General features: G+C 37.5%; 1 protein-coding gene across 1 annotated transcript in view; it reads right to left on the bottom strand.

Annotated features, from left to right (window-relative positions):
* The window catches only part of EYS (eyes shut homolog), a gene marked incomplete at both ends in the record, with an annotated part of 784773 nt that overhangs the window by 496277 nt on the left and 266923 nt on the right, over positions 1-21573 (bottom strand). Inside the window, one exon of the mRNA XM_084261159.1 lies at positions 1-122. Within this exon, the coding sequence (XP_084117285.1) occupies positions 1-122 (122 nt within the window). The remainder of the gene's footprint in view (positions 123-21573) is intronic.

Raw genomic sequence — 21573 nt, 5'->3', positions numbered from 1 at the left:
CGATAGGCATTGAAAAGATCCATGCAGGTGCCATTGTTTTTACAGGGCTCTGAATAACATTCATTTGATTCATATTCACAGAATGTTCCTTCCCACCCAGGCAAGCAAACACACTGGTACCTCTGTAATGCATTAAGGAAAATAAATAATCGTTACTTTTTGTGTTTTTAATACAACAGATATTATTAGTCATCATTGTACACTTTTTCTCCTCTAACAAATGCTTCACCATTTCCAAACTGAACTTGAAATTTATGAATCTGTCAATAGTTTGATCTACTAATAAGAGGAAAAAAGAGGCTACATGATGCTGTTACCTAACTTCTTGTATAATCAACTTCAGTACATCAACTCGTTTATTTTCTCTCTTTTTCCTTACTCCAAGTTTTTTTCTAAGAAACGACATTATCTCTCCTATAAAATTATTTTGCTTAGGTATTACACCGACATTCCTAAAACACAAGTATTTATAATCAGCTGGATCATACCATTCAGCATGCAATCTTATCAAAACTCAATATAAAACCACAGAATCGCAGAACAGTTTGTGCTGGAAGGGACCTTAAAGATTATCTACTTCCAACCCCCCTGCCATGGGCAGGGACACTGTTGACTAGACCAGGCTGCTCAAAGCCCCATCCAACCTGGCCTTGAACACTGACAGGGAGGGGACCTGTACCAGTGCCTCACCACCCTCAGAGTGAAGGATTCTTTCCTTATGTCTAATCCAAATCTATTTCCTTTTAGTTTAGTAATAATTTATGATGGAAATTCTCAGGATTATGTAGCTACCAACTTAACACCTTTAACATGAAATTGTGCATTGGTATTTTAACTGAGCACTACTACACAATTCATGATATGTGAGAAATACAGTCTCCCATACAATGTATTACACAGAATATAGGGTGTTATTAGGTAGTAATCCTGACAACATAAATGCAAGTCTTCTAGCACTATGATGATAGCATTAAATATACTAATGATATGTGGTTGTGAGTGCTAAATTTCTTAATAAGTAGAACTTCAACACTGTGTGTATCCACCTCGAAACAAAATGTACTATAGGACATTTTTTCATTACACTGCAAAGTTGTCATACCAAATTGTAACCACACTACAGTATTATCTCCAGCTTCAAAATTACCCGGTATCTGCATGCAATAAGGTGTTTGACAGTTTCCCAAAAATAAAAAGTGTAAAGCACCTTTTTTCCTATGTTGTATCAAAAAAAAAAAAAAGCATCTGCTGAATTGATTATTAATTAAAGAAGGGGAACAATGCAAACACACCAATTCAGAACAAGTTTTAATTGCTTTTAACAAGGCTTCTACCAACAGTCAGGAAACCCTTTAATGGTAAGCATGACTAATGTGAATAATTTCATTAATTCTCAAACATCGCAACAGGAATATTTTAACATCCCTTAAAATCCAAGTACAATGGGAGCAAGTAACATGAAAAAAAACTTAGCAAGTTTTTTTAAGTTGAGTGCGTAAATAAACTGTCATAGTATACTCATCAAATGTGTAGTAGCATCATCATGAAATCTACAGGTGTTTACAGTCTGTAAATAATATTTCTGAATTTTGACTTCTGTTACCGTATTTGTATTTTTGAAACAGACAATTGCATTCAGAGACATATGGACTATGAGCTTTTACACTAACAGTAAAGAGAAATTACTTAATGTCCTAATAGAGTTTTAAAACATAAGCATCAGAATGGTCAAGGAAATGTAGGGCAGTTGGCCCAGAGATTTGTATGTTGATACTCTCCTGCCAAATGAGTTGTCATATAGTCTGGAACTGCTCCACTGAACCCAGGACTTAATTTACACAGATGTTCCACTATAGTTGGTCAGATCAACTTTTGTGCCGATCAATTTGTACACAGTATATTTGTGATTCATATTTTTCTGAACTGCATTTTATTTTGTGCTCATGCTGAACAACAGTTGCTATGCCTGCATGGGACACACCCATGATTTCTGTAACATGGATTTTCTGAACCTCACAGATATACTATTTTCAGGTCCAGCAAATAAAATGCAGGGTACCTTCCTGAGTTAATACAAGGTATTTTGGCACAAATTAAATGCCAGAAACATCTGCAGTGAGAAGACAAAAGATAAATAATTGCCTGAAAGCATGTTGGACACTCCAGATGAGCTCAGTAATGTACTGATGAATCAACTACATATTCTGATCAAAAAAAGAAAGCAACATTTTGTATTCTGTGTATTACATCAGCAAGGCTATTCCATGCAACTAACACAACTTGCAACCTGTGGACTCCATCTGTTAAAAAAAAAAAAAGTGCACTTAATTTCTAGTTTACTGTTACTGCTCTGTATTCCTGAACTCAGGCTCCAGAACTGAAATTCAACACTTTACATGAAAAGAGAATAAAATTGACAACGTAAGTCCACAAAGTGGGAGATCAAAAGTTAATATAACAGATAAGGAGATGTTGTATATTTTTAAAACAAAATACTGAAATGAAATTGGAAAATCATTTGCTGGGAGTTGTGCTAAGGAAATAAAAAAACAAAATACACTGAGATAAATTACATTACTAGCACACACGTTAATGTTTTCTATTCTATCATACCCAAATCTCAGTTATTAAATATTTTAATAAATTATTTCCTCTATTCTTTGCATATTTACCAGTTCCATGAAAAGTGTTATAGTGGAAAAAAAAACCACAAGTCACTGGTCACAGCCAACATGGGTTCAGAATCTGACTTTCCTTTACAGAAAGATCACCCAGCTGGTTGACCAAGGGAAACGAGTTGATGTTATTTTTTTGGCTCTCAGTAAGGTTTTTGATACTGTTCCTCACAGTATCTTGCTGGACAAAATGTCCAGCATACAACTAGACAAAGCCATAATGCATTGGGTGGGCAATTGGCTGATGGGTGGGGCCCTGAAGGTGATAGTAAATGGGGTTACATCTGTCTGGCTGGCAGACCCAGGGTTCCATCTTAGGTCCAGTTCTTTTTAATGTTTTCATAAACAACCAGGATACAGGACTATAAAGTGCACACAGGACTATAAGTTTGCAGGTAACACCAAATAGGGAGGAGTTGTTGACTCCACTGAGGGTGGAGAAGCCTTGCAGAGGGACGTTGACAGATTGGACAGCTGGGCAATCACCAACAGCATGAAGTTTAACAAGGCCAAGTGCCAGATGCTGCACCTGGGAAGGGGCAACCCTGGCTGCACATACAGACTGGAGGATCAGAGACTAGAGGCCAGCCATGCTGAGAGGGATTTGGGGGTCTTGGTCAACAGCAAGTTAAACATGAGCCAGCAGTGTGCCCAGGCAGCCAGGATGGCCAGCCTTATCCTGGGGTGCATCAAGCACGGCACTACCAGCCAGTTCAGGGAGGTGATTGTCCCACTCTACACTGTGCTGGTGAGGCCTCCCCTCAAGTACTGTGCAGTACTGATGCCACAGTACAAGAGCGACACAGAAGTACTGGAGAGTGTCCAGAGGAGGGCAATAAGGATGTTAAGGGTCTGGAGGGGAAGTCTTATGAGGAGAGGCTCAAGTCCCTTAGTCTATGGCTTCCAGATGAGAGGGATCAATGGGGCAGGTGCCAATCTCCTCTCTCTGGAAACCAGTGACAGAACCTAAGGGACAGTATGAAGCTACGACAGGGGAGGTTCAGGTTGGATATTAGGAAGAGGTTCTTTACTGAGACGGTGGTCTGGCACTGTAAGAGACTCACCAGGGAAGTGGTCGCAGCACTGAGCTTGACTGAGTTCAAGCATCTGGACAATGCGCTCAGTCACATTCTCAGACCTGGCTGGCCCTGTGTGGAGCCAGGAGTTGGACGTGATGATCCTTATGGGTCCCTTCCAATTCAGGATGTACCATGGTTCTAAGAACACAAAAGGCAGAAATGGGGACTACTAATCCATACCCGTGTGTGCGTACATGCACCCTGCCAGCAAAAACAACTAAGGTATCCTGGGCTGCTTTGCCAGCAGGTTGTTGGAGGTGCTCCTTACCCACAGGTTAGCACTGGAGAGACCACACCAGGAGTGCAGTGTCACTTCTGGGCTCCCCAGCACAAGACAGACAAGGGTAGTGGAAAGAGTCCAGCCAAGGGCCATTAACATCTCTGACAAGAGGAAAGGCTGAGAGAGGTGGGACCATCAGTCAGGACACAGAATACACCGGGCAACACAAAATGCTAGGAAGCTGTATAGTGGGAAGTATGCTGTGAATCAAACAAGAAATGGGAGGAACAGGATTTTATACCTATTTACATTATTTCTTGCTTTTTGTAATAATTATGCATTACTATCAATTTTAGACAGATACATGGTACCTTTGAGTTCCTCCAAATCATCTTTTGCTTGTCCTCTAAAGAACACAAGAGCTGCATAAATAACACATCATTCTTTGTACATAGCTTTCTCTTCTGTAATATATAACATAGTATTTGTGGGTTTTACCAGCTATACACAGGGTCAAAACTGTTAATTTTTTTAACCTACTGCACACATACGCAGAACCATATGTACATTTTAGCATGTCTTTATCCAATTTACAGTGTGTGTGGTATAAAGGCATTATTTGAGAGCATCTGCATATTTTCCTTTCTCCAACACTGTAAATGAAGAATTTTTAATCTTATGTCCTTAAACCCTAGTCAATGTTACTTTACCAGAAAATGGCAGCTGAACATCTGGCAAACAGAAACTACAATGAAAAGGTTCATCAGGCACAACAAGGATCTGAACTATGATCATGGTAAATCTTCAAGCATGCGTAGGTTAAGCAGAATTTTTGCCATAAAAATATATACTCCATGTCTACAGCAAAATTTGAATGGAATTTATTTCATTTTTTAAAGATACTGTAAAGTTGGGGCATTTTTGTGCAGTTTTATGATTCTTAACGCTTTGGTGAACAAATAGGACAAACAATAGCTTGCTTGAAAACAGAAGCATATCAATAGAAATGTGGAAAACTTCTCTTATTCCATGTGTTCTAAGTACTTCTGTCAGACCACATTCTTAAATTGCAACATTGATTTCAGTAAAGACAAACCGGATGAGCATATCATAAGACTTATCACTGGCATGTAACAGGAGACATACTCCAGCAAGAAACTCAAGGTTAACTCCAGGTTTGCCTTTGAGATTTCTTTTCTCCTGAAAAGTTATGGGATTTTGCCTCTACAGAGAATTTTAGTCACAAAGTTCTGTTTTATTAGAAGCAGGGCTTTTTCCTACAGAAAACTTCATGCAACTTAATTTTGTTAGTGCTAACAGCAGTTCATTTAACCTTGTGAAATAAATGTGAACATAAAATATTGTAAGCATCTGTGAAATCATATTTGCAACTGCTCTAAACCATATTGAGTTCCTAACATTATTTATGCAGCCTTTTTTGTTAATGTAAGTCTTTTCTGAGTTGCCACTTTAAGGCTTCACTTTTATTATTGACTTAACAATTTACATAACCATACATATTCACTAACCAAACTAGATCATTCCGATTTTTATTACAAAATGTTTTCATTATGCAAGTTTGTTTGCACTTAGATTCTAAATAAGGAAGTTTATTTAAAATAAATAGTAAAGAAAATGCATACCTGTTCATCTTTTCTGGGTTTAACCCTTACTTTAACTTCTACTAAAGAAAACTAAGCTAAAACTACATCTACACAGAGTAAAGTCTCAGCAACTGTACCACCTCTCTTGAGTTTTCTGGTACTGAGTGATTTACCCGTTCCTCCCAGTATATTGGAATAGTTAATATATTAATAATGTTGTTGCTCTTGTGAGAGAAAACTGATTTCTAAATCATGAAGATAATCTACAACTGGCCCTGGTTTTCCTAATCTGAAAAATCATACATGGCTTGCTCTAACCCTGTAATGGAGTAACTAACTCTGTACTAGCTGTCAGCTTACCCAACCCATGGCAAAAAAAAAAATAAAAAGTTTGTGGGTGTTATGAGGTTTACAATATGATTAGTAGCACTGATATTAACTCAATTAACAATAATCAACCCAGAAGACTTAAAGTGATACGATAGATTAATTTGGATGTGTAGAAAAATTAAAACTAATTTCTAAACAGTGCTGCAACTGAATGATTCTGATAAAACCACTACTGAAAAAACACCCAAATCACTTACTGAATTTTATTATTAAAATCATTAGCTGTCATATTCTTATGTTTTACTTTATCAAAAGGTTTTCTATTTTCTTCTTGCTACATAAGTTAAAATGCCTATGTGATTTCTGCACTAAGCACTGCAAAATGTGAGATACTAGAAGAAATAAAATTATTAAGTACTAGCTATCTACAGATGTTGAGACAGTGTTATGGTTTTAAAAACCTCATCTACTCTTTATATTTTTATTTATACAACCTTCTCTAAACAGTCTGATATTATAAAGATTCTGACCAGCATATTTATTTGTCCTTCCAAACCTTATATTCTAATAACCTTAATTTATTAGAAATTATATATTAACTGATATTAAGGATAAAACAATTTATTTAAATTTTAAGCAAGGCTTACAGGAGAAACAACAAACATTTGTAATTTTCTTCTCTCTCCAATCTTTAAATAATGAGTAAATTAAACTGGCAAGAAGGAATGAACTTATTTAAAAGAGCTGGTACATGCAAAGTTTGATGAGCTGTAATGAGTTTTGCCTTGGACCATAATATCTCGTATCCATGTATGTTAAACTAATTTAATATATACATGCAAAAACTATGTCTGTTATCTTATTTCAATAGCACACTACCAGTAATGGTTACATTTTCATTCATTGTGGGCTTCAGCTTAAAATATGGCTGGCATCTACACGACGCATAATCCTAAATGTAACTGCACTGCACTGTAATTTGGGACCACGAGGAAATTGTTCTTAAATGGGAATACTAGTTATTTGCACTCCATGTCTTTATACACTACCATTTCATAAAATGGTAGCTTTGCTATTAAATTCATAATCGCCATTGCTTTTGATATTTATCGCTTCAAAGTAAACACTTGTTAAAATGTTACTTTCCTGAAAGTTTAGGTCTCTTAAAACTACATCATGACTAACGCTAGCAACGGACTTCAAATTGGTTTTGATTTTATGTTTCTACTGCAAACAAATGCAGGCTTGTGCCATTAGATTTTAATCAATTATTTCCATCGCTGTTTAGATATGACAGTTCACATAGTCTAACTGGAATCTTTTGGGGGTTTGTTTCCTCTGTGGATATTTATGCATAACGTTCTAGGCATTCAAACATGAAACATGTTTTTTTACTTATATTGACACAGATATTCCATTTGAGCATGGCCAGTATTAAACATTTTGTGTCAGGTTTGCAGAAAAAGGAAAAACAGTCACTGGCAAATCTTTTATTTTTCTAATTATTTTTAAAAGTTATTCTTGAGACATGGCAAGAAATATGAGCGTCAGAAGACCATGAGAAGGATTTGAGAACAATCAATTAAATAAACCATGACAGTCAGTGTGTTTAAAAATTGTTGCTGCAAGTTGGGAAAGATTCTTCTTCGGAAAGTTGAAGGATTTCTGGGCAATTTCTTTTTCTTTTTTTTTTTCTTGGTTTAGAAATGCAATTCTCAGTATCTAATTATAGCCTAACAGCAATTTTATGACAACAAACCAAAGTCAGTTTGAGATCTCTTACATGATTAATAATTGTGGATGGACTATTTCTTGGCTTTCTATCTTGACCTCTGCCATTTAGTCTACCTACACCCTCCTTTCCTTCCTCTCCCAGAGAGCTTACTATGAAATATGTCAACGAACTCACCTTCAAGGCAACAGGTATTGAATACCACAGGAAAACTAATGAAAAACAACAGCCTTAAGCTGTTTGTGCAGAATAAACCAAATTTTTAAGTCCAGCTACTGACAGACATTTGAGTATCAGCCTTTGATCAGGGTATCTGGTTTATCATTTAGCTCAACTGTTCAATGAATTGTTAAAGGTCATAAATGCATGCCTGTTAATCAGAAGTACTGACAGGAACTTGACCCACCTAAAAAGCTTGTCCAGAGCTTTATACCTAGATCTCAGGTAAATGGAGACTTACTTAAGTTATCTGTGGTATTCTAAAGGAATAGTTTAGGATCTCAACAGCTAGAAATTACATTTTGCTTCTGAATTTCAAACCTGGTGTTGTTGCTGGTAGTTTTTTTAATCAAATAAGAAAAAAGCAGTAGAACAACTACTCTTTTCCATAAAACAAAGTACCTGGTACTTTTAACATAATAGCTGATTCAAGTTTACATTTTAAGCATGAGAACATTATCACATCTGTACACTTCAAAAACCATAAAGTGTCATTTTTGCCAACCTCAGGCTCAAAAGCAGGGTAAAGTTAAATAAGCAGGCTGTTCTGAAAATACTTCATCCCAACCATCCTCAGAAGCACCCATTCACAGAATTATTTGATGTCAAGTTTCTTCTTTTGAACTTTCACTCATCCGTACTTTAAATTTACGGAGCATTTCGGTATAATAAATTGCACTGCAAATGTGATGCCTCTATCATATCTAATACAAAGAGGTGAGTTTTTCAAAGTACCAAACCTAGGCACTTGTCCCCTCTAAGTGTCCCCTCTAAGCACAGTTGTTATAATAAACAACTAGACAGCTAATAGACAAGGATCAAGGAAGAAAGGATGACTCTAGTAAACAAATTTTCTTCAATACTGTCCAGTATTAATATATATACTTGAAAACATTTTATTCAATCAAATCCAGTATTACTACAGACTAGAATAAGAGGGCTTCAAAATCAGACATACAAGCTGTAAAAGAAAACAATGTCATTCTCCAAACTGTAAGATAAAGGGATCAGCTCTTGTGATGGACATAAAATGGCTGCCAGAGCCCCTAGGTCGGACAAACAAGACTGGTTTTAAATAGTACTTACTACGAGCCTATTAAAACAAACAACGAGGGGGGTTAACTATCCATTAACAGTAACCATCTTTGTTAGTATTAGTTTCTGAACACTGAGCTTATCCCACTGTCTCTAAAAGCATACCGACTGGCTGGTCGCATAGTGACTGCCTCTCAGTACCTCACACTGATCCAAGATAGCTGCCTCCTCTGACTGGAAACATGCACCTGCTTATTCTCCCTGAAAGGATCGAGAAAATTTGCTTACCTGCTACAGCACAGCCGAGCACTGTTTAAGTCCCCTAACCACACACACCTCCTGGCCCACCAGAAGCAAAAAGCGGCACGAACCAACCTGCGGAGAACCTTCCAGAGCGACAGGGAGGGACCAGCCGTGAGTCGGAAGCCAATCGCCAGGCGCTGCGGGAATTTGAGCCAATCATAACTGGACATCCCCTCTCTGCTCCTACGGTTGAGAGGCGCCCTGGTTGCTGGGGGAGGCAGGTGGCAGAGATGCCGTGGGGCGCCGCTTGAGCTTTCTAGGGCTTTGATGGCGGTGGGGGAAGGGACAGCGACGGGCCCTGGCCCCGGCTTGCCTGCCGCTGTCCGCGTCGTATGGCCTCCCTTTACCCCCACACTGTGTGAAGAGTCTTTACACTGAACTACGCGGCTTCTCTCTCAGGCTGTCCCACCTGTCACCTGTTAACGTTAAATACGTCTCTGTGACTAAAAGTACTTGTACCCCCGAGCACAGTTAGTTCTTACACTGTCGGTTTGGTTTCAAATGGCATCGTTTGGACCAAAGTCTGCAAGTGCTGAGTGCTTCTATCAGCAGCAGTCCCCAAGTAAGGAGCAGTAGTTACCAACAGGGTATATTTTCAAGTAAGAGGTGGTGCTAGTGTTAGGCTGTGGGCATGCAAATGAAGATGTCTCAGGCCATAAAGCAGTAGGAAATCCTACAGCTGTACCAACACAGGGTTAAAACAACGTGTGCATTGGAAGTCAGGTATTTGAAAGAAGGAGAATGTGGATACACGTTTGCATGGGGCTGAGCATGCAGCTCTTGGGGCTTGACTGTGATGTTTTTCAGACCTGCTTTTTAAATTGCATCAACATGCACAGGAGTTTAAAGTCTGGTGGAAACTCCTCCATGTATTTAGGTCATACAGCTAGTTACTAATGTCCAGGTAGCACAATGCATATATTCATAAGAAAGTTAAGCATCGTTTTTACTAGTCTTGCCATTCCAAGCCTGGTGCTGTAGCTCCTGAAAGACCAATGGGTGACTGGGGCCAAATAAGTCGGGTTCCTCAGAAGGGGCATTCCAGCATCCACAGATTCTGAGTCACTAAATGCAGCACAACTTTCTGGAATTTATCCCAGGACAAAAAAATAACACAGGAATGCAGGTGATTCTATTTGATAAAAGTAACCTCTGTATTGGAAACTAAACCTCGGTGCTCTTTTCACTGTTTCTTCACTCCCCATCAATCACAGTCTTACATTACCAGAACACTAGAGTGGATGGTTAGTTGACGTTGGTTCCTAAACTAAGAACTTGGAACACTCTGTTTAGCAATCACCTAGCGATGCCTGCATTCACAAGTAAGAAAGTCATAGCACTTCCTGATTGCAAGCGAATTTCTGTAACTAATACTTACGGTCTCAGAGTGGCTTGTTATAGGAATCGATACTTTCTGGGAAAGGCACAAATTGCATCCAACAGCCTAATTCACTTGTTACGTAACACGATTTATAAAGAAGTCACCAAAAGTCAAATACAAGTAGTCTTTTGAAAACCAAATGAAAAAAAATCAATGAGAGTTTACTTTTGAGGCTTCTTATAAAAATCACGTCACTTAAAATATGAATAAAGGTGCTGTAGAACAGGACACAAAAGTTAATGGAGAGATACATTTTAATTAGCTAAGGGTTGTCACTATGTAAAAAATATAGTGTACTGAAAATAAGAGAGAAACAGAAAAGTTAACTGTAAAACCAGAGACAGACTAGCTAAACTGAGTGATAACATCATGACCAGCCCCCGCCATTTTAAGAAACCTTTTCTAGTCTCAGGTTTTCCTCTCTTCTTTTGAATGTGTTTGTCTTTGTCTTGAAAATCAGAACAAGATTTTAACAGCAGCAGTTCTAGACTAATAATCTGTTTCTTTTTCATGAAAAATACAAGATAATTCTAAATTTATTAGCATATTAAAGGACCATTAGGAAGGGATTTTCATTATGAAACATTTATATAGATAAAAGGGAAAAGGAGTATTCTTACAATTAAATCCTAACTTAATACTTTACATTCAAACATTAAGAACTATCTTCCCTTTTTTTTCCTAGCACACAGTTAAAATTAATTTTAATAGTATTTAGGATGAAGTAATAAAACCATCAATAATTTGTTCTGTAATTAGATAACACTGTGAGCTTAGGGAAGTTATGCTTTAAGAAATTACAAATTTAGATTTTATGGTTCTATCTATATTTTGCATAGCAGAGGTTAACAACTCTTTACCAGGTAGCTCATATCTCATGTAAGAGAAAGAAAAGACTTTTTCTCTGATAGCAGCAAATTTAAAGACTTTCATTCTAATCTTTTAAGGCAGTAAAAATATTTAATCTTAGCTATAACTTTTTCTGTCTCATTTCATCTCCCTGGGAAACCCTGATCTTATTAAGGGCAATCTTTTGTAATTTGCATGTTGTAGGCCTTCCTGGAGTTTGCCTGTTATTACACCTAATGAAGTTCTGACTCTCAATAGAGAGAGTGCTTGTGTACAGGACTCCAGGAGGCTCCATGCCTTTTAATGGCATTGCAAACAGCATATCCACTACCCACATGTATAAAATCTAATACAGTTTATGATGCTGGTGCATGGCTAGGACTTTTATTCATTCTTGGGATGTCAGCAGCATGTTGATAACACAGACAAATACATCAAAAGCCAGAAAAAGAATATTTGTGTCTGAAATTTGTCTACAAATATAACGAGTTACATTTCTTTTTTGTGACTTTGTGATTGCAGTTGTGTCATCATTGAGCCACTGACTCTCCACTTTATTCTTCCTCCTCCTCCCTCATGGAATCCCACCCAGGCCCTGACAGGAACTGGGAGAAGGACTGGATTTGTGCAGCCATTGCACCCAGTGGGATGACAAAAAGGGACACTATAACCCAAGAGAAAATACCCAACAGACTGAACTGCAGAACTGATAGGAATGTAAGGAGGGAGTGGTGGACCCTGAAGGGATGTATTGATTTAGCAAGTTGTAAATGAGGGAAAGGACAGGAAATTCAGCATTGTGGTTTAGCCCTGGCCAGCAATTAAGCAAAATGCAGCCTCTTTCACACATAGCCCCACCATCATCCACACCCCACCCCCTCCCCTGCAGCAGGATGGGGGAGGGAGTTTCTCCCACACACAAGGTCAGTGTTGTATGAGACCCCTCCTAGCTGCTGCACAGGACTCCCCAAACTGCCCAGTCTCTCAGCCCACACACACAAGCAAAGCAAAAAAAGAAATTCCCATAAGCAGGCAGCCATCACCCCAAAGCTGATGCTGCACAAGACCCCTAGCTGCTGCACCACACCCCCAGCTGCTGATGGAGGTCGCCACCAGTCATCTCAGGCACATAAAATAGGACTGAAGTTTGTCAAGACACACATGCAAGATCCCTACTCTCCCTTTTTCATCTACAGTGTCATCTTTCTGTTGTTGTTGTTCCTGAGGTACAGAAATGCTATATGAAATAATTTTAAGATGCTGCTATCTGGAAAATACAAACATGGATGCATATACAAGAAGTCCATTTGGTTAAACAAATAGAAAAAAAAAAATAGTTCTCTTCAATGCTTCAATCAAATGTAAGTTATCCAAGGAATATATTACCATATTGTACTCACAAATTACTTGTTTTTCAAGACTTCCTCAAAATTTTCCTCTTCATCATTTCCAAGGGAAAGAACCAATGTCAGGGGTCTCCTTCTACAAAATCGGCATTGCTTCCTGAAACTTGTTCTGCTAATTTGTAACTATACAGTTTCAGAATAGTGTCTTAAACCAGAGGAAGAATGGCATGGAGAGGACATTTTTGTATGTACAGCATAATTTTTCTTAAAATATTTTATTAAGGAAATTGAGATACAACAGAACAGAAACCTATCTAGTATTGAAAAAAAAAATAGATTTCAAATTAATTGGGATATTTCACTTGATTGTATGTCCAGGGGAACTGTAAATTGATACAACAGCATATAATTCAATTTACCTTTTTTATATTAAATCAATATTATATGGGCACAGTTGATTTTGGTTTCTTCCTCTTAACTGTAGCAGAAAACTTTAATGTTTTCTTTTCAAAAGTGTACAGGCATGTCTTAAAAGGCCCAAAGCTCTTAGTCCTCTGGCTGTAAGGTAAAAACTGAGTAAGTTGAGCCTCATACTAGATTCTTCCATTACTGAGACAGAAGCTTAATATATTAAGGACCAATTACTTTATACTGCTGACGTAGACTGGAGGCTGTGCTCTCTAAAAAGGAAAGCACACATCTGGGACACTGTATAAGGCAAGTGTAAGATTCTTTTTCTTGGATTTCACTTGCCATCAAAGTAAAGTCAATTTACTCCAGCATGGAAAGCGTATAACTTACTTGCCCATTCACAGGAATTCATGTGCCAGCATAGCTCCAAAGAGTAGGGACAGGCTATTGTAGTCACAAGTGAGTTAGTACTGCAAAATTTTATACCAAGAGCTAAAGTTAGGGGATGAAAGGATTGGAATTCAAGACAGAAACTTACTGGGAAAAAAAAATGGACCAGTTTCTTTGAGTCAGATGTTTTAAAAAGTGGATAATTTCAGAATGGTGTAAAATACAAATGTAAGTTATTTTTCTCCGGTTAAATGATTGCCTCTGTAAAGTGTATAAAGAGCTCAAACATATCACTGCTTAAGAATGCTGAACACTGAAAGTTATTTTTAAAATAAAAATGGTTTTAAGAATCGCTCCTGCTCTTATTTTAATTTCCATAATATGTGTATAATGTTCTGAAAGATAATACAGCATAAGAAAACAAAGCATTCTGTACACTGAGAAATCATGCGATAATAAAGTGCACCAGTGCATCTTGCTGTTTTGGTAGTTCATTAAATGTGCGTACTGTGAACAAGAATAAAGAATATTTGTTTACTGATACATATGGAAAAAGTCAGTCTAAGCACTATTCTGGCTTTGTTCCCACCATTGGCCTCAATAATGGATGAGGAAGGAGGTCTCAATTTTATAAGGCAAACAGGATGCTGCTTATTTAAAACATAAACACCTAATTCATAATGAACACTCTCTTCATCTAAAAATGAGGATAAGCAAACTGGGATCATTATAAAAATTTTTTAAAACTTTTTTTTTTTAATAATTCAGACTGGCCATTCTATATTCAAGTATAGAATAATAAAAGGTAACTGTACACATACACACAGAGAATCTTGGTGTGAGACCCTGACTTTCTGCTCATGTTTAATTCTTCCAGAAATAGATTCAGCTTCTTTCTGTGTACTCCTTTCTTCATGAAAAACATAGATATATTTAGGAGAAGAAAGAGGGCCATTTGCCACTTAAATGCCTGAAAAGCCAAATGGAAGGGGCTTACATTCACATCAATAAATTGTGACATTTTGCAGGAAATTACAGAACTGAGTTTTACAGATTCTATTGGTAAGAATAAAGCAGTGTTGTGCATTAGGGGTATGTGACCAAAACAAGAATCAAGTCTAGAAGTACGGTCAAGAAGTGTTAAAATTGCCAGGGATAGGATGAAAGGGATAGCTGTATTTGTTCCAAGCAAGAACAGTGTGAAATAACAAAAAAAAGCACAATTATGGACCAGTTGCTTTCTTCTCTTTCATACCTTAACACATGCTTCAGTAAGAGGAAACCTAGGTTTCTGGTAATAACATAATAAATAAAATTTGGTAACCCAAGGACAGTGCAGGAAAGGATGGAGGAGATGTAACTCCTTGAGTTATCTCACAGGGATAGGCTTCAGATTTTGGGGTGAGATGAGAAGCTCATATTGTGCCTGCAGTACTCACCTCTGCAAAATGTATGGTTTTAATGCTACAAATAAGTATTGTATTTTTGCATGGCTGGATTCTTGTGAAGTGTGGGAGGACTACAAGGTGCTTCTGCAGGATGCAGCTAGAAGCTTTCTGTAGGCCTGACAGAGTAAACACAAGCAGATTCAAGGCTGCAGTCATTGTTGCATTGTTGACCAAGGTTGAGCCCATCAGTGATGGTCATAGCAAGTGTTTCGGCACTGGAACAGGCTCCCCAGGGAAGTGGTCACAGCACCGAGCTTGACTGAGTTCAAGAAGTGTCTGGACAATGCACTCTGTCACATGCTTTGACTTGGCTGGCCCTGTGTGGAGCCAGGGTTGGACTTGATGATCCTTATGGGTCCCTTCCAACTCAGGATATTCTATGAATCTATGATTCTAATTACTAGAATTGTAGCTTCAACCTCACTGATAATTACACCTACTATTATTCATCATCTTTCTAAAAGAAGCAGCTTCCTTGTTTTCCTCCATCGTTCCTTTGGCTTTGAAATTTTACAGAAGAATAATGCAGTGGGACAAGGATGTATTTTCTTTCACAGCTTTGCCCACGTAGCAACTTTGAAGTAGTCTGAAGTAGCATCTATGTCTGTGATGGTGGGTTAAACAGTGCCAGCATATGGACAGTGTCCCACACTGAAACTTGATAATTTCTGCCATTAAAACAGTAAAATATTCTGGTCCCTTGGATGCCTCCTTCCTGGGACAACTAGTGTGCTCTCACACTTGAGAGGGTAACTATGCCCAGGGGACATTTCTGTTACAACCAGTTAAGTATTGCTGTGAATTCTGTATTTCGAGGGAATGATATTTTCACATAAATTAAGTCTGGATTTCATTTTTCTCTAAACTACAGGTTAGAGACAGAAATAAATAAAAAAGGTACTCTGTCATACCCATGCTAAATAAAACTTGATTATGTTTGATGTGTGTTCTGCTTACCTGTCAGTTTGGAAACAGAAGGAAAAGTTTGGGTTTGAAATCTAGTATATCAGGAAGGGAAAAAAACATACCTTGGATAGTAACAGTGATTCAAAAAATAAGAGAAGATTTAGACAACCGTCATAAGGAGAAGATACATTCAGTAAAAACTGAGGAGGAAAGCCTAAAATTCTGCAGATGTCTGGGTTTTCTTGTAATAGCATACATGAGATTTAGAACTGGATCAAAACTACTATTATATCAGACTTAACTCTTGTATATTAATTAACCAATTTTAAAATACATTCCTGATTCTTTTTCTTCTGATATGCATTTATTCATAATTGCATTTTGTCTAATAACAAACTACTGCATCTGCCAGTTGTATCATGCAAAGCAGCTGGGAAAGGACTCAAGAAATTCCTCATGAACCGGTGGTTGGTCATTTCTTGATTATTGTTTGTGATGCTGAAAGTTTTAATGACTCTTATCATTTCTCCCCAGTCTTTTCTAGCAAGTGGCTGGCTTTTATTGCTAAAAGATCACATGAAAAAAAAAATCCTTCACACAGTTCCTTTCCTTCCTGTCAGTCTGTTACAAGCCAGTGTTCCACAGAACAAACTCACAAGAATATTTATCTCCCTTAACAAAATACATTCAGATACTAGTAGTGAGGATTTTTTAATGGACAGAGATTTAGTGGTGAAAACCTGGCAGTCTGGAAGGAAGGAACTATAAAACTTCTGACTACAGCCAAAAGCATCAGACTGGGAACTCTGGAACTACAGGTGTACATAATCAAGGCAGAGGAGAAAGCAACACAGTCTGTAGATACACTGTCAGAAGGTGTATTTAGCCTACTGTTCATAATATGTCTTACTAATGAAATTGGCATATTTAAAGTATGTAAAAAACATCATCTCAATTATTGTTCATTCCTCAAGCATGAAACAACTAAAAAGCATATATCCACAGCCAGAGAAGGCTGGGAATGTTGCCTAGGTAATAAAAGCACTTTAGTTTTGGGAAAATGAAAATGCCAGACTCTTTGATGTGCCTTTTGTGTCTTTCTGCTGTATGCAAGCATGCAGAATGTACATTGTTCTCTATAGCACCATGACTTTTCCCTGCACATGCTTTCCTGTCTTGGACTTCTTTGGTACTTATTTAATGACAGCCATCCCAGATGGATAGCTAGCCAGCAAGTGGGAACAGAGTAAGCCAGAAGTGTATTGTGTTTTGCTATGCTATACAAAATACACAGTTGTTTCGACAAAGGAAAAAAAAAGGGAATGAATACTTGAAAATGTACATATATAGTGTTTTCTAACATGAAAATCAGAAATCATCTTACAGCATGATCTTAAATGAGAAATTGCTAATAGTTTTGCAGATCCCAAAATTGTTCTCCAAAGATAGTGAAGTTCAGATACTTGTTTCAAAGGATATTTCAGACATAACATAGCAAGAATATGCATGAGACAAGGGAAGTATATAGTGTCAGTAGGTATCAGAGTTGTTCATTTTAGGAATGTCTCATACAGTTGTGCTGTAATTAAGGTAGAGTAGTAGATGTACTCATAAACAACAAGAAAGCAGACCATTTGAAAACTTTTTGCAGTCCTTCATCAACACTGTTGTTTGGGGTTTTTTCTTCATTATTTCTATATCTCAGTGATTGCATTAGAGTGGAACTGGAACAGCAAGGGTCTTGAACACTATTAAGCACCCAATGCATTGAGAAACAGATGTAGTAAGAAACAGAAATAATAAATCTTCGCCCTTAGTACTCAGAATCAAGAAACTGGAAATACCTCCTTACTATGCTACTGTTTCATATCAGTAACTGAACTGCATTGAGACAGATGTGACACTGAGATACAAGTCAAGCTTGTCACAGAGTGAAGCTACCCAAAGCATCCAGTCATTCACCTTTAAAAGAAAATACGCTTTCTGTGATAACTGCCAGTGCAGTGCAAACAACTAGCTGCTTCCTTCATGGTTCAATTCAGTTCCAGAGTATATCTCTGCCAATAGGCAGATTGTCAGTAAGAACTGTCTAAATTTAGTCTCCTTGTTCTGATGTGTTTCAGCGCTTGGGACAATAAGCACGATTTTTTGAAATGTAAATGCTGAGTTTCATTTATTTTTGCCACATATGAACTGGTATGAGCTGCAGCGTTATGGACCAGTAAGAGTTAAATTATTTTGATCACTTGGCACATTTTGTCTGGCGCTGTTAAATGGACCACTGATTTTCTAGTGGGCACAAAACCAGGCAAACATATGGAGAACATTTATAGGCAATCAGTACACTTACACATAATTTGAGTATCTCAGCTGACTAATGAGGGACAGACTTAAAGCCAGAGATTGCCAAGCTGTTGTCCATGCTGAGATCAAAAACTGCTCATTCAGAAGACTTGTCCTTTATTAATCTATTGGCCCAAGTAACTTAAAAACAACCATGTGTTCCTATGTTTCCCAGGGTCTATAAGATTCAAACTCATTAGTGGTGTAGTTTAGATCAGAACTATACTTCTGACATTAATTTCTTAATTGCCCTCGCTTGTCTGTGCTTTGCCTCATATCACAGAGTGGTTTCAGTGCACACAAAGAAGGATGTGCTTGAAGAGCACACTTAATGCTCTCCAACCAATAATGAGCATTTAGTCCACAGGAGTATGCTCACTGTGCTAGAACTAGTCCAAAATAGCAAGCCCCTGTCTCAACACATGTATTTTGTTTGCAGCCATGCCTCAGCTCCAGTTACTTGCTAATGTAGCAACACCATTCAGGTGTGCTATGAAACATGTGAAAAAGACGAAGTTTTTCCTTTCACAGATTCTATTTCTGAAGTCTGCAATCTGAGTAACACTGTATTTACATGGAAAGCAGCATCTGAGTCAATCCCACAGTGATTACTACAGACTTTCAGCAAAGTACCTATATGACTAAGTTTAGGAAGGTCCATTTACAGAATAATTTTTAAGTGAAGTATTGTTAAATAAACTACTGCTCCATTTTCATATGGGGATATTCTAGTGTCACTTTCTGTCAATCTGAATTTCTGTAAGTGAACAGATGTGAACCTGCTTTTGATCAATTCTTAATGTATAATGTTTCTGCAGTACATTTCCAGGGCTCTATTATTTGGTTTTTTTCTATACCTTTACACCATTCTCTCATAAATTTATGTGCTGATATACATTTATAATCTGATGTGCTATGTGTTAAATAAAGTACAGGTACTTCAGATGGGCACCCATTTGGGCTTATTTCTCAGAAGGGTGCAATAGTTTCTTCCATAATGCTGACCTCTTGGAACTTCCTTGTTTCTGTGCATAGACGGAGGTGGGTCTTCTGCAGACCTTTGCTGTTGATCATCAGGTCTCTCTTGCCTACATTACCCTATCACGACCAGTTATGTAACCAGTTGTTGGCCATCAGGATTTTTGCACAACTCCTCAAGTCCTTACTCTGACTGAAGAGACTGGGGAGAAAACCATCAGGGCCCACATACCCTTTATCATGCTCCTGGTGACATGCAGTTACCTCTGGTATGTACCACGTCTGCACTGGACATTATCACTGGTATTTATGTGGAAGAGCAGGAATAGGTGATAGTCCCAGGGCTGGAAGAACTTTGGTAACCTTGTCAGAACATCGTAAATCCAAGTGCGTGGGAAGCAGCAGTCCTCCCTAGACAGAAGGCAACATGGCAGATGAGGACCTCCAGCCTCAGCAGGGTGTCTCCCACTACTGTAGCTTGCTGCTTATTTTTACTGCTGTTCAGGCTCAGTTGGCTTGGATACTTTGCTGGCAGAAAGCCTAGCCCTTCAGTTGCTACCAGGATGGTGAACCTGTTCTGTATATTCATTGAATAAAAACCACAATAAAAATAATAAATTCTTTCCAAGTTTCATTGCTTCTTGGTTTCGCCTCAAGGGGAGTCCAGAAACAATTCTCTGTTACATCCTTTCATTTTTTTATTCCCACTAGAGAAAATCTAGTAATAACTTAATAAAAAAACCCCCATTGTACTAACTGGTATTTCTCCAATTAGAAGAACAACCATCTGAAAAATGGGGAAAAAAGCATAGATGTAATGTAAGGAAGTGCTTTATGTCTCTTCTGGTATATCAGTCATTCATGTTCTATTCCAGACACTCCATGGTCCCATTGAGCATGTGTGAATGAGTTAAAACCAGACATGAAATTCAGCAACTGACCCAGGGAAATTTCAGTGCTATTTAAACTTTAGACTAAATTATATATATTTATTATGAAAATGGTAATTAAAAATTATGGGACTTTTAACATCATACTAAGCAGTTTTGTCATTTGACTAGAAGAAAGAGTCAGCAGAAAACATTAAGTAACTCTTCCAGATTTGCTTCAGTTATCATTGACATAATAGAGATATCTGAATTATTCCTGGGGAATTTATTTCTGTGTTGGTGATATCTCATCTTGTCAGGATGTTACTCAGCAGATGATGAAAAGAAATTATGTGAGCAATATTATATATGGAAAACTAGTGAGATGAATAAAATTTTATGTTTACTTTTTGCATTAAAAATGACTGTAGTTATTTAATGAGGCAGTGCTTATCTCAAAAGATAAGGAACAGGTTCGTGACACGCAGATGCTCTAAGCAACTGGCAAAATTAGGAAAGAACACAATTCAGAAAAAAATCTTAAAACACAAACAGTTTTAAAACACAAATAGTTTTAAAGTACAAACATGCAACTTAAAATCTCCTGTGAGTAACAAGAAAAGCAAGCAAAATGAGACTGTGAAATGAACAAATAAGGTGATATTTATGGTAGAGGAAACTGAGGGAATGTGTTTTACAAACTTCTGGGATCAGCTGCAGGCACAAACTCTTTATCCAGCTACTGGATACTGGATAACTAATTCATCCTGGTGGTAGAATTTATCCTTCTGTCAGAGTGAAAATAGATTTAGACTATAATAATTTATAACAGCTGCTTGGTGCTACTCCTTAACCTTTACTATCCTGACATGAAAATAGTATTTTTGCATACAACAGTAAATATTTTACAATATTATTTGACTGAATATTGTAGCTTAACAATTTACCTGTTCCGATGTATTGCTTTTGATATAGATACCATTCATGATTGTGACAAAAATCGAAAGTGTGGGAATTTAAATGTATTTTTATAATCTTATGCCGCAGAAAATATATGTGCTTCTCAGAAACAAATGAAACAGCATGGCATCCTTTTGTGCCGAGAGCTTCTGAGGACAAAATGGAAGAAATGGGACTCAGAATCAATTATTAGCAAGTTACATGCACATTCACTAGTGGCTAGAAAACAGCCACTCTGTTTTGGTTGATGGAAATGCTTAAACAATAAGATGTCTTGGGTCATTTGATCTTTAAGCCAGGCAACAAGCTCTGACACCATTCAATTTACTATTTAAGAAGTCAGTGAGTCTACATTAAGATGGTGAAGTTTTTGTTTCAAGTAATCTGTTTTGCCTATAAATAGAAACATACGTGTATACAAATGAACCTGGAAAAGAGTACTATACTGAAATATGAGGGATATGATGTCTGACTGGAACAGAATTAATCTGGGAG

The sequence above is a fragment of the Gallinula chloropus genome (genome assembly GCF_964237585.1).
Source record: "Gallinula chloropus genome assembly, chromosome: 3".
NCBI classification, from domain to species: domain Eukaryota; kingdom Metazoa; phylum Chordata; class Aves; order Gruiformes; family Rallidae; genus Gallinula; species Gallinula chloropus.
This window is presented reverse-complemented; position numbering and strand designations above follow the sequence as displayed.